The 14,077-nt window shown below is 38.5% G+C and overlaps 1 protein-coding gene across 1 annotated transcript in view; it reads right to left on the bottom strand.

The window, feature by feature from the left end:
* The window catches only part of LOC106874323 (uncharacterized), a 37,855-nt gene that overhangs the window by 16,696 nt on the left and 7,082 nt on the right, over window positions 1-14,077 (bottom strand). Inside the window, exons 2-3 of the mRNA XM_014922010.2 lie at window positions 2,103-2,353; window positions 354-523 (exon numbers count right to left, since the gene is read on the bottom strand). Of these exons, the coding sequence (XP_014777496.1) occupies window positions 354-523; window positions 2,103-2,353 (421 nt within the window). The remainder of the gene's footprint in view (window positions 1-353; window positions 524-2,102; window positions 2,354-14,077) is intronic.

Here is a 14,077-nt window from a genome sequence, read left to right as displayed (position 1 = left end):
TTGGTTTCAAAAGCTTAAATATGTGTGTGCATGTGCATGTGAGGGCATGCATGCATACACACAGAGATGATTGCAGAAAAATTATGAATGTAAGTAATAAAACATAGAATAATGTGTTGCCAAAACCTAAGAGCATATTCCTCAAGTTACATGCTACCAAAAGGCTACATATTTCAGGCACACACTGAATTTATATGATTTATATGATTATATACACTAATTTATATGATTTCTATACCTACTCAAAACACATCCAGTACTCAATACTCAAAGCACCACAACCAACACTCAGCATACATACAGCCAACACTCAACACCTAATACTCAATAACAAGATCACGTAAACCTCTCACCTTGCAATAAGACTGAGAATAAACTGCAACATCTCCGTTATAGGTATAATTCCATCTTTGTACTCAACAAAACGTGCTTCTGGCCACAAAGAATAAACGTCTAAACAGAGGATAACTTGCACAGCTGAGCCTCCAGTCACCTTGATAGGACCAAGAATATCAACCTCCACCTAGAAGTACACAAACAACACTTTATTTATCATATAAACTGGCCATATTTGGCCCAAATATGCTATTTGTTTTATGTTCAGATTAGCCAGATCTGGCCTCTTATATCTTAATATTACCATGTCATTCTAAGAATACACTATTACATCATCAAACTCTTAAAACTACAAGGTAATGAATGATTGATTCAAAACAATGTGACAAAATAAAAATTACATTTCACAGAGTAATCTGAATGCTAAAGGTTAAATAATGTGAAAATTTTCTATCACTGGAAGATAAATCAGCAATAACACTAAACTACCAAACTATTTATCCATTTGTACTTAGTTCTGTGCTCTACCAAATCCCATCCTCTCCTGTACTTTCCAGTAGAAAGGGCAGGAAATAACAGTATCTTGTGGATAGAGCACACACAAGAATGCCCACAAGCAGAGTATTAGTAATTCAGATTTCACATCCTAAATCATAGTTTAAGCAACTTTGTATTGAATCTAAAGTTACTCAAAGTCCACCTAGATTACTTGTGAAAGCTATCAGTAATCGTTCACCAGTTCTTCCTGTGCCCTTTTTATCATCAAAGTGCAGGCATGGCTGAGTCGTTAAGAAGTTACCTTTGCAATCACATGCTTTTGTTTTTGATTCCCTTGAGTGGTATCTTGGGTAAATGTCTTCTACTATAGCCTTGCGTTGACTGATACCTTGTGAGTAAAATTTCATAGACAGAAACTGTACAAAAGGTTGTCTTGTATATATATATATATATATATTTATATATATATATCATCATCAACCATTTTCTATGCTGGCATGGACTGGACAGTTTGACTGGAGCTGGTAAGGCCAGAGGCCACACTAGGCTCCATTGTCTGTTCTAGCATGATTTCTATACCTGGATGCTCTTCCTAATGCCAACCACTCCATAGAGTGAAGTGGATGTTTTTTTTATATGACATCAGCACCAGTGGCATGGTTTCTACAGCTGGATGCCCTTTCTAACATCAACCACTCCACAGAGTCTATTGGGTACTTTTTATGTGGCACAAGTACAAGTGCTATCTATATATATATATATATATATATATATATGTGTGTGTGTGTGTGTGTGTGTGTGTGTTTGTTTGTGCGTTTGCTTACATGCTTTTTCACACAATTTTCACTTAGGCAGCAGTATTATTTGTTCATGTCTAATATAAACAATATGTTTGGTAGCTAGGCAAATATGACATTGAAAACAAGTGCTGGCGTCATGAAAAGCATTCGATCTGCACAGAAAGAGCAGATGTAAAAATGATGATATGTTGATGAAACGTAACCATTTTAGACAACAATTAGACTGGATATCACTTCTGTCAACCTCCTCTAACTTTGTGATAGTTGATAAAGGACAACTGTTATCTTGCAATGAGAGACTTGGCCTAACTTTACTGCAAGTGCCATTAACTTTTATAACCAGACTGGACAATAAACTGAATCGATCATATATTGTTTAGATCAAGTCTGCCACACCTTTAAAATCACTACTATCTGCTCAATTAGGAGTTATTTAAGGCTATTTAATGTAAAGATCAATGAGATTACCTTTTGCCAAAAGTGATTGATCACTTCCCCCAAGGTCTCTGGAAATGGTAAAGCTGCCATTAGTTCGGCAACATGTTCTTCCCTTTCTGATGGAGTTTTGCTGGCAGGAGTGGCAGTAGCTGAGTAGCCACTGCGGTAAGCTTGGCAAACTGGACATTCTTTTATGTAATTGCGGACAGTTTCAATGGTTTTAGCCAAATAATAACGGTCGCTAAATTCTTTCAATGTCTTGTCATATGTTCTGTGGTTTCCTGTCAAAGAAAGTACAAAAAATTTCCATTAATAATGAATTAGTGAATGATGATTATGATGATAGTGATGAAAATAATGATGACAAAGAGGTGGAGGAGAGAAATAAAAAGCAAATGCCATAACAGTCAGACTTCCCATCAAGCAATGGGAATGACAGCAACTGTTGTTAGATTGCAGAGGGCTTACAACTTTTGTAAACCTATTACTGTTAATAGATAATACTTTTACCAAGTTGAAGCTATTGAAAGGATACCTGGAGAACACTGTTATAATTTCAGTTCCCATCAGAATTGACTTAGTCATTTATCCTCTTTAAGTAACTAAAGCAATTTCCAGAAATGCACTGGGGTTATTTAAGAAATATTCTAAGTCTCTAAGCTGCTCAACAAAGAAAACACACATAGCATCACATTTATTTTCTCATACTATCATATCAATACACAAGTTTATAGGTGGTTTTTCCTTGAGCTGGTAGATAAAGATTAAAGTTAAAATGAAAAGGCAGACCACTTGGCAACACTTGAAAAGACATTTAATTTAGATAAAGAATACAGATATACAATCTCTTACAGCTGTTTCAATAAGAGTCAAACATGTAGATCATCATATTGAGTAAAGATTCCATAGGCTGAGTACCCTGTCTTCAGAGAGGGAGAAGTCAGAGATGTAAAGTCCCCAATCGAGGATATTAGTGTATTCCAGTTTGCCGAGAATGAAGGAAGGGTCAGAGTAAAATAGGAATGCATTAGGTAGATCCATGATCAAATGAAAATTACGGTTATAAGTAACATCCAATAGCAGCTTCGAGTGAGAATGTTCAATGATAATTCATGGTGAGGATTAGTGAAAGTTACCAGTTCCAGTTTTGAATGGAAATGCTAGTGTATTATTTCATCTATTGCTAAAGCTCCAAAGTCAGGCAGGGATTTTAGATCCTACTGTGCCACACACACCAATACAGGCTGTCACATACTAGCAGTCAAATTAATAGCAGGAAGAATAAAAGGTGAAATTGACTTAGGCAAGATTTGAACTCAATGTGAAGATATAGACAAAAGACAGGAAAGAAAGCTAAACATAATAGGCACAGGAGTGGCTATGTGGTAAGTAGCTTGCTTACCAACCACATGATTCCAGGTTCAGTCCCACTGCGTGGCACCTTGGGCAAGTGACTTTTACTATAGCCTCAGGCTGACCAAAGCCTTGTGAGTGAATTTGGTAGGCGGAAACTGAAAGAATCCCATCGTGTGTGTGTTTGTGTATCTGTGTTTGTCCCCCCACCATTGCTTGACAACCTATGCTGGTGTGTTTATGTCCCAGTAACTTAGCAGTTCAGCAAAAGAGACCGATAGAATAAGTACTAGGCTTACAAAGAATAAGTCCTGGGTTGATTTGTTCGACTAAAGGCAGAGCTCCAGCATGGCCGCAGTCAAATGACTGAAAAGAATACAAGTATAGTTAGAGTTACTATAGGTGGTCCATTTAGTTGACAGAAAGCTAGCATTAGTGCACAAAGACATCAGCTGCATTACAGATGATGCCAACCTCTCCACAACAAACATCCTAAATGATTGGACAGTGGAGGGAGTGCAACATGTCCAGATTACCACTACACCTCATATGATCACTGCATGTTGGAGTGCATAGATGGAGTAAGTCTAGAAAAATAGATCTAATATATATGAAGCCTCCTTACATACACACACATGGCCAGTCACAGAGTGACCAGTGGTTTCACAACCAACTTAAAATAATTACATTACTGCTCTAATGTTTTAGAGTGTGCTTCTTTTTCAGATTTTTTAACTGTATATATATATATATATATATATATATATATATATATATACACATATATACACATGCACACACAATCATCACTAAGTGTGGCTAAGGGTGCTGATGCACCTACATTGCCTGTTAGCATGTGTGTATGCATATCTGTGCTCTTCCTACAGCATTAAGAATATTTTAATTCTTATTTCTAGCAATGTAGTTGTCAGCACCCTTAGTGATGATTGAATTTTCCCTTTATGGTACCACACTGCACCTAGCTGTTTATATTAAATTTATATATATATATGGTTGATCATCTATATATCATGGGTCTGCAAAGTCAAAACTGACCCAGGACTGCACAACTATACTAATAATTGTACGTTTACTATAAGTGGCTCACAAACAAGTCAATGAGAGGGCTTCTAAATGGTCACTCAATCTACTAGAAACAGTAGCCTAATGTCTCTTAAATCATACCCTATTGTCTTACAGAAAACACACTGGATAATGTGGTCCTAAATTCTGTTCATACAAAAAAAAGGTGGCATGATTACAGTTGGAATGTCTTTGATCATAGGTCTGCTCAGTCAGGGCTGACCTAGGGCTGAAGAACTATTACCATTATTACTTAATTTTTAGCATATTTTGTGAACAATAATGCCATTGGTCACATGTTTCTAACCAAGCAATTTCTGGTTCACTGCATTCATGGTGGCAGAAATGATAAGGGAATGTCAGCATAACATGGACAGAGTGAAGTCTTATTTTCAGTACCAGCAGTTCAATTTTCTCATTAGTGTTTCCATTTCACACTAATATCACCAAAAGAGACATATGCACATTTTATCACGTGTAAAGACATTCGGGCAAGATCGTTGCCAGTGCCGCTGGACTGGCTCCTGTGCAGGTGACACGTAAAATACACCATTTTGAGCGTGGCTGTTGCCAGTACCGCCTAACTGGCCTTCATGCCGGTGGCACGTAAAAGCACCCACTACACTCTCGGAGTGGTTGGCGTTGGGAAGGGCATCCAGTTGTAGAAACTCTGCCAAATCAGATTGGAGCCTGGTGTAGCCATCTGGTTCACCAGTCCTCAGTCAAATCGTCCAACCCATGCAAGCATGGAAAGTGGACGTTAAACGATGATGATGATACATACACACACACCTAGAGTATAGTTGCTGGCTATGGTCAGTCAGGGAGCAACCATTAGTTTCACACCTATAATGATGTTCAGAGTAGTAAAGGTGACTTGTCAGTCTCATTGGCCAGAGGCACATTACTTCTCTATAACTTGAGGTAGGAATACAGTGTCGGTCAGCTAGGGTTGTGAAAAACCCCACAAAACAAAATTCTACTGAATGACATCTCTTCTAGACAGGATGGAATTAACTCCCTTTGGCTGGTTACAGTGCATAGGGGAATTCCATGTTTGCAACACAATTTTCTTCTGACAAGGGCACTACTTACACACCACACATTTGGAGTTTAAGAAGGCCCTTGGGTCAAGCAAGTTGCTTAGGAACCTTGCCCTGTCAACCAAGCTAAGTTTACATTATCCACTCCCATTAAAATAGAGCCCAGGTTGTTCTGAGAGCTTGCATTTAATTTTGTACAACAAACTCCTCTTTTAAATGCTATGCAATGCTGGTTAAGGACATAACGTTGTGCCTCTATGGGATCCTAAAAGAGGACCTGTGATTATTTATACATCGCTTGAATTACTCAGAATGACTGAATGGTTAAGAAGTTTGCTTGATCCAACACAACATACATGAGCAATTGCCTCCTGTAACTTTGACTTCTCTATCCCTTCTGAGAGAAACTTGATAGACAGAAACAGATCAAAAGTCTCTCAGATAGATTGTAACTGTACACATTTGTCACACACTGTATGTCACATTGATTCTGCCTGAGAAGTACATTAAGGATATGCATATCTGTGGAATACTCAGCCACTTATATGTTTATTCAAAGAGTGGATAATTCAGTTGATCAAGTAACTGAACACACATTGCTGAAGCTGTGAGGGAACCAACCATCCATATATTTATACTAGTCTCCATCTGCTAAATTCCATCCACAAGGCATTGGAGGTATAGTGCTGCAAAGTAGGATTGAACCCAAAATTATGTTGTTGTAATACAAACTTCTTAACCACATAGCTATGCTACTTCTTACACAGTGGTACCTTGCGCCCCAAACTGTTATCTACTTATATATTAACTTCAGTCACTAGTTAAACAGATACAGCCATTATTAATCCTTGAGAAATTTCTGTGAAATATTTTAAATATATAATAATAAATGCCAAAATGAAATTCTGTGTGTCAGTGTGTGACACTTTGACCCCCCTCTCTCACTATTCAATGACACTTCTACTCCTCTTGCTGGGGTGAGAGTAATATAGTAGGCATAGAGATGGTGATGGCAGTAGTAGATTGACAGTTGAGATGGTAATGGTGTAATAGTAATAGTATGAGCTGTATAGTATGACAGAGGTGGAGGCGACAGTGATGATGGTGGTAGTGGCTGAGGCGGTCAAGCATGATGGTGATAGTAAGGGATGTGAAAGACAGTGGTGGTGGTGGTGGTGGAGGGGAAGGCAGCAAAGTGAAAGATGTTGATGGTAGTGGTGTCAGAAGTCTGAATGGTGTGTGTACGGCAGTTGTGGGAGTGATGGTGGTGGTACTGGTGAGGGTGATGGTTGAAAACAATCAACAGAGAGAGAGAGAGAGAGAGAGAGAGAGAGAGAGAAAGAAAGAAAGAGGTTAGACAAAAAAAAAAAAATTGTACTGACCCCTGAATGGGAAGACAAAAAATGTTGCTCATCATGAATCTTTGCAATAAGTTCCAAGTTGATATATTATATCATTGTTTTGATGAAAATTGTTCATTGCTTGAAAAATATTGGTCAAGTTTAGTAAAATTGAATATGTATTCAATGCATGAAATGTCATTATTGGGCTCAAGGCCCAATGAAGAGCCCTCCACAGGAGCTAGCTTGAAATTACTTTACATTAATTAAAATGGCAGTGAAAATATTATGCAGTTTCTCTGTGTAGCTACTTTCAACAATGCTATTAAACAAAGAGAGCTACAGTTGACATTATCCCTGAATTTACATATTCTCCTCATATATTTTGATTGTTTAATTAAAACTGACTGATGGATGATGAACTATATCGTTTCTGAGCTGTCATAGCTTAATATATACACCATGGTGACTGTCTTTCAAATAGACAGACCTGACAGGTGTTGAGTAAGTAGGGTAGATTTGGTTGGCATTTATAATATAGACATGAATTAATGTTAACATATATGCATGTGTAGAGAGCAATAATACTTGGTAGTATATCTGGTGATGGACGTGGAACACAGAGTCATGCGCAGTAAGACATATCGATGTCTAAATAAGCCATTCACAATATGAAACCAAATTAATGTCCTGTTTGTAAATGTGTAACAACATTTATAGCAATACTAAAACATCAATGGTATTGAAGTTCACAAGCTATTAGCACTGCTTTGGTGAGCTGACAGAATCATTAGCACAAAGGGAAAAATGCTTAGCAGCATTTTGTCCATCTTTATATTCTGAGTTCTCATGCTGCTGAGTTCAACTTTGCCTTTCATTCTTTCGGGGACGATAAAATAAGTACCAGTTGAGCACTGGGGTCAATCTGATCAATATACTCCCTCCCTGAAATTGCTGACCTTGTGGCAAAATTTGAAATTTTTATCATTATGATTCTGATTAATATTGCTGTTGTTATTGTTTTGGAGGTTTGGCAGAATCACTACATCATCAAGCAAAGTACCTTGAGATAACCGTCAATGGCACCTGCGCCCAGCATCGCCTTTCTGGCACTTGTGCCAGATGGCACGTGTAAAGACATTCGAGTGAGATCGTTGCCAGTGCCACTGGACTGGCTCCTGTGCAGGTGGCATGTAAAATACACCATTTTGAGCGTGGCCGTTGCCAGTACCGCCTGGCTGGCCTTCATGCCGGTGGCACATAAAAGCACCCACTAGACTCTCGGAGTGGTTGGCGTTAGGAAGGGCATCCAGCTATAGAAACTCTGCCAAATCAGATTGGAGCCTGGTGTAGCCATCTGGTTTCACCAGTCCTCAGTCAAATCGTCCAACCCATGCTAGCATGGAAAGCGGACGTTAAACAACGACGACGACGATGATGATGATGATGTCTTTAGAAAAGGCAGCAAACTGGACAAAATGCTTAACAGTATTTCATCTGTCTTTATGTTCTAAGCTCAAATTCTGCTGAAGTCGACTTCGCCGTTCATCCTTTTAGTGCTGATAAAAAAAAAAAAAAACATTTGAGTACTGGGGTCGATGTAATCAATTACTCAACCCCTCAAATTTGCTAGCATTGAGCCATAAGAAAGGATTATTTTTGTTGTTGTTACAGAAGATGGTAGAAAATGGCTGACTGTTGTGACCCTTATGTTTTCAGTCCAAATCATTAAAATAAGAAAATCAATAATACCATACTGCAAAGCCATTCCAATGGCTCTACAGCAGTGTCAAGAGCTACATGGGAAGGACTCTAACAGGTTCCCCCATCAACAGACGGGTTACACAGGGCTTTGTGCCTGCTCCTAACTTCTTCAACTGTGTCATCAATTATCTGATGACCAAAATCTGTAAGCAAGTCTCCAGATGATTCAGCAATTTGATCTATCAGCCTAGGTATGCACTGACCATATATTGAGAGGAATTAGCAAAGCTTGGCATTCAGGTGAGTTGGCCAAAGACCAAACTGATGCATGTTGGTGATAGCCCAGACCCTCCTCTTCTCTATATTGGCTCCAATGTTGTGGAGTTTGTCAGCTCGTTCATCTAACTGGGCTTCATAGAATACCAACAAAGGAAATCTGACCTTGGAGATCAACCACAGATGTGGACTGGCTGCCAAGGTCATATGTTCCCAATGGAACCCCCTTAGGCACAACAGACCTATCTCCTGGAGATGAAGCTCTGCATCTATAATGCGTCAGTCCTCACATTCTCCTTTATGAAGCAGAAATGTAGCCCCTCACAATGACCCTGGTAAAAAGGATTGACAGCTTCGATAGCAGAGCTCTGAAAACCATTAAAAATGTCAGATGATACCACGAGGTTTCCTGTAAAGAAGTGCATATGTGCATGCATCAGGTTGTAGCCTTCCACTGCATGTGCTAGTACAGACATGTCTTCCGCTTCCTGCCAGATCAACCTATCAGGGCCTTACTCTCACTCGATGCAGCAGCTGTGGGCTGGAAGAGGCCCAGCACCAGATGGCTGGATGTAATGAAGGAAGATCTCCAGAGACTTGACATCATCTTGGAGAATGCAGAGGGGCTGGCATGGGACTGCCAGTAATTGGGAGCACTAGTGGACCTGGTTGGCTCTACACATGAAGACGCCTCTGGGACCACCAACCTAGGATGACCCCAGCCATACCGAGCAAGCAAGCACCAATGTTTGAAATTGTTATTACTAGAGTTCATCATTCACTCATCTCTTTTACTGGATGTTTCTTGTCAAACCAACCCATCACAGCATGTTAATGGGGCCTTCCCTTACCAACCCAACAAATTTTGGTGTATCCTAGTGATCAGTCATGTATTCTACACTCTTCCTTGTATACATTAGCAACCAACTTGCTGTTATGCATATGCTTGAGGTAGCACTGCAGGATTGAATTTAACAGATGTTATGAACTTTGGTGTCAGTAACAATGAAAACAGTACATTTGCATTTTCAACAATAAAAATGCCAGCATAGCAGTTTGTAATGAGCTCTGTGCACTCTTTGGATCCATCAATAATCTGAACTCTGTGGGGATTGCAGGTACGAATGACAGGAGAGAGAGGCCTCTATTTTGAATGCACATTTCCCCAGAACACTTTATTATCTAGGTTGGATGCTATGCATTGCTCAAATTTAAGCATTGCCTATTTAGTCACTTGCTTGACTGCCTTTTCCTATGATTCTCTGTTCTGTTTCATGTGTTTACATTCAGTACCTTGCCATCCTTTTCTGCAGTCTCCCAAATCACACTTTTATGGTTTCTAAGATGTATTTACTTGGTACTGGTGCTTTGCATGTGACTCAGAGACAAATTGGTAATGATCATAGCATGATCAAAGTCACCTGACAGTTCCACAGTAGTGATGCTGATAACAGTTTCAGAAGTAGTGGTAAATAACAGAAATCAGGCTCAATACTTTTACCACAAGAGTCAAAAGGGTGAACTTTGCTGCATAAACTGCAGGTATTTAAAAACAGTAATTTGTACTTGGATTTAAGCTTATCATGATTCATAGGGGATGGTATATAGTTTTTGTTTAGTTTCTCAGGGCTTTTGCATTGCTACCCACTGTTGATTTGATATCATCAGGCCAGCTTGCATCTCTTTTCCACATGTCACCTGATTTGGCTAGTTTTCAGATTTGTCCATCACCACATAAGCTGAAACATGTAGTACTGAGTCAAGATTCAAGGAGGCTACAATATGTAGCTTCAGGGTGACAAATCAGAACAAGTTTAATACACAATTCAATTTGCATGCCTAACTTTATCCCAGGCTAACCATATGCGAGTGCCTTGGTAGAACTCAAAAAGGTCAATCTAATGGGTTTGGATTTGGATCCAGCTCAATCAAAATGAAAAACATTTTTTTAGAAGAACACAGTTAAAGTTGGATGAGATGCTGGCATGTGCCCATAGGTCAATCATTTCTTGGATACATAAATAGCCATTACATTATGCTTGGCAGATGCATGGTTTTCTCAATATGCCTGAATGAGGCTATAACTTCAGGCAGGTATGTAAGCGAGGTATTCCAATGTAATCCCTAATTATGCAGTTCTTTCTGGATTTTGCTCTAATATTTGTTAGTTTAATATTCAAGTCAGAGATGATCAGTTGTTGAATTTCATCAACTCCATGGATGACCAGTTTTTACTCAACGGTAGTGGTGGAGGAAGACACACTGCATGAAACAATTTGGTAGTTGGATCATTTCCTAGAGCACCACCTAACATTCATCACTAGCCACCACACTCTCATAGTACTCTTTCATAGCTGACATCCACCACTCGTTCTCACTTCTGTTCCTCCTCCTTCCCTTGTCATATCTTTCAGTCAATTTGCACACCAATAATATATATGTAGCTGTTTCTCATCCATCATCGCCCCCCCCCCTGTCACTCTATCTCCCATCAAAATCTCTCTTCTTGTTCCGGTTCTTTATAAATCATCTCAGTCACATCTTGAACAAATGGAGAAAACAGGCAAATGAGGACTCTTTAGCTTTGCAAAAGAGACAACAACTTCTTTTAGCATTGGTGCCACAATAAAATGCAACAAGCAACTAATGACTCCGTTGAATCATTAGTGTCAGGGAGCATTCAGCTGTAGAAACCAGACCAAAAATGGAATGTACAAGGAAGATAAGTCCCTGACCAGAGTAAAAAGGCATTAATACTCAATAAGAACTAACACAGACCAGTCCAACTCATAGCAACATGGAGAGTATATGCATGATAATGAATGAGAGAAATCCTCAGGAATTTTCTTCCAGCCATGTTTTTCTTTCATATGTCAACCTACAAAAGGATCACTTCTAATAATAGACTGTTGTCAGTAGAGAGCAGAGCTGGTTGATAGATTTATCTTGCAGTATTTAGCTACATTTCTTTTAGAATTTCATTTCAAATCTTTGTGGGGTCAACTTAGCCTTGATTTCAGCTGAGGTTGATAAAATAAACACCTATCAAGTACTGCAGTCAACTTAACTCCTTTCTCTACAATTCATATCTTGCTTGTAATCTGCAATTTCAAGAAATCAATATTCAACCATAGAAGTATTTCATACTTTGGAAGTTACAGGCTGACACTTTTTATAGAATGCATATCATATGACTCTTGTGATTTTATATAAGTCTCCAGTTAGTAATTAACAATAGAAGACAATTATAGAATATCCAATATTACATTGTTTGCATTACTAGAGAAAGATTTAGAAAAAGTGGCAAAATGTAATAATTTGCCAATAAAAGTGGACATTAAAATACTGCTGCTGCATTAATTAACAACAAAAGATATACTTTTTTTTTTTTATCTATTAGGTCTGTTTCATCATCATCATGATTTTAATGTCTACTTTTCCATGCCTGCATAGGTCAGACAGAGTTTATTAAGGTATATTTTCTGTGACCTGATGCCCTTCTTTCACTATCCTCACCTGTTTCCAAGATCATATTTCCCCAAGGACAGACATGATTTCACAGAATACCGGAAATGAATGACACTGCTTGTATGACAATGACACATATTTACAACAATCATACAATACCAAGACAAAGAGACACAAACATGAGTTGTCATCATCATCATTTCACGTTTATTTTCCATGCTGGCATGGGTTAGACAGGTTGACTAGGCAGAAGATTGAACCAGGCTTCACTGTCTGCTTTGACAAGCTTTTTATGGCTGGATGCCCTTCCTAACACCAACCACCTTACAGAGTGGACTGAGTGCTTTTTATGTGTGTGTGTGTGTGTGTGCACATGCACACACATACATATATATATATGATAAGCTTCTTTCTGTTTCCATCTACTAAATCTACAGACAAGGCTCTGGCTGACATGGAGTTATATTAGAAGACATTTGCTCATGGTACCATGCAGTGGGACAGGTCCCAAAACTATGTGAGTGGAAAGTAAGCTTCTTAACCACACAACCATGCCTGTGCCAATTGGCTGTTGTAATTATATTATGATAATGAATTGCAAATATTCTACAAATCAGAATCTTATTAAGACAGTATGACATCTAAATAATCCCTTGGATTACATTGGTGGTAGAGACCAACTGGTCTCTGCATTCTCAGCCTCACAAGACTCAGGAATACGAAAGAAGATAATTTAATATCAAGGTTTTTCATAATAGCATCACAAATCCCTACCAGATAAATAACTCACCACTAAATGTGACCATTTACAGAAGCAAAAACAAATTTCTGCAATGGAATAACATAGCTGAAGAATCTCCTACGTATACATGCATATACTGGGTTCTTTTAATGTGGCAATGGTATGGATGCTTTTATGTGACACTAGCACATATATATACATATAGGTCTGTTGATGCAAACAGAAAAAATAGAACTCAAAATATGAGTATATGTATATTTTTTATTAATATTTAGCAGAAGTAACAGAGTGACTCAAGGTCTAAGAGTTTCTTGCTTTGGCAGCACTTATCAAACAACGCATGAAACTCTTGGACCTTGAATCACTTTGTTAATTCTGCTAAATATTAATACAGCTTCCACACTTACAACCATCCACACTTATGACCACATCCACACTTATGACCACAAAAAAATAAATAAAAAAGTAAATAAATTAAAAAATCAATTTTTGGACATTGGGCAGCTGTGCATATGATAACTATGGTAACATCTGGCAATGTAGGCCTCCCTCAGACCCAGGCATCCACTGTCTCTCACTCAGATGTTTTCAAGCATAAGTTGCATGAATGAAAATAGTGTTGAACTAGAAAAGCACTCAGAGAGCGCAAACCCCCACCAAGCAGCTCATTTCCACCCATATACACGCATGCTGAAAATCGCCCAATTTACGAAACCAATGCTAGCAAAAACAACCTCCTTGGCGGGGGTAAAAAAAAAATAACACAGCCATATGATTTCCGAAAAAAAAAAAAATCTTTAAAAACAGGAATCATCTGAAGCTTTTTGAGTCGATCCCAATAGCCAAGGCTTGTCATGTCATCCTCCGCAGACCTCTGCCAAGCAGCTCATTTTAAGATAGAGTAAAATTACTAATAGGAAACAAAAATAAACTTTGGAAACAGCAATGCCACCATAGGTTACATGGAAACAATGAACGTGTTTTCAAGGGAGATAA

The sequence above is a fragment of the Octopus bimaculoides genome, chromosome 6, assembly GCF_001194135.2.
Source record: "Octopus bimaculoides isolate UCB-OBI-ISO-001 chromosome 6, ASM119413v2, whole genome shotgun sequence".
In the NCBI taxonomy this organism is placed as follows: Eukaryota; Metazoa; Mollusca; class Cephalopoda; order Octopoda; family Octopodidae; genus Octopus; species Octopus bimaculoides.
This window is presented reverse-complemented; position numbering and strand designations above follow the sequence as displayed.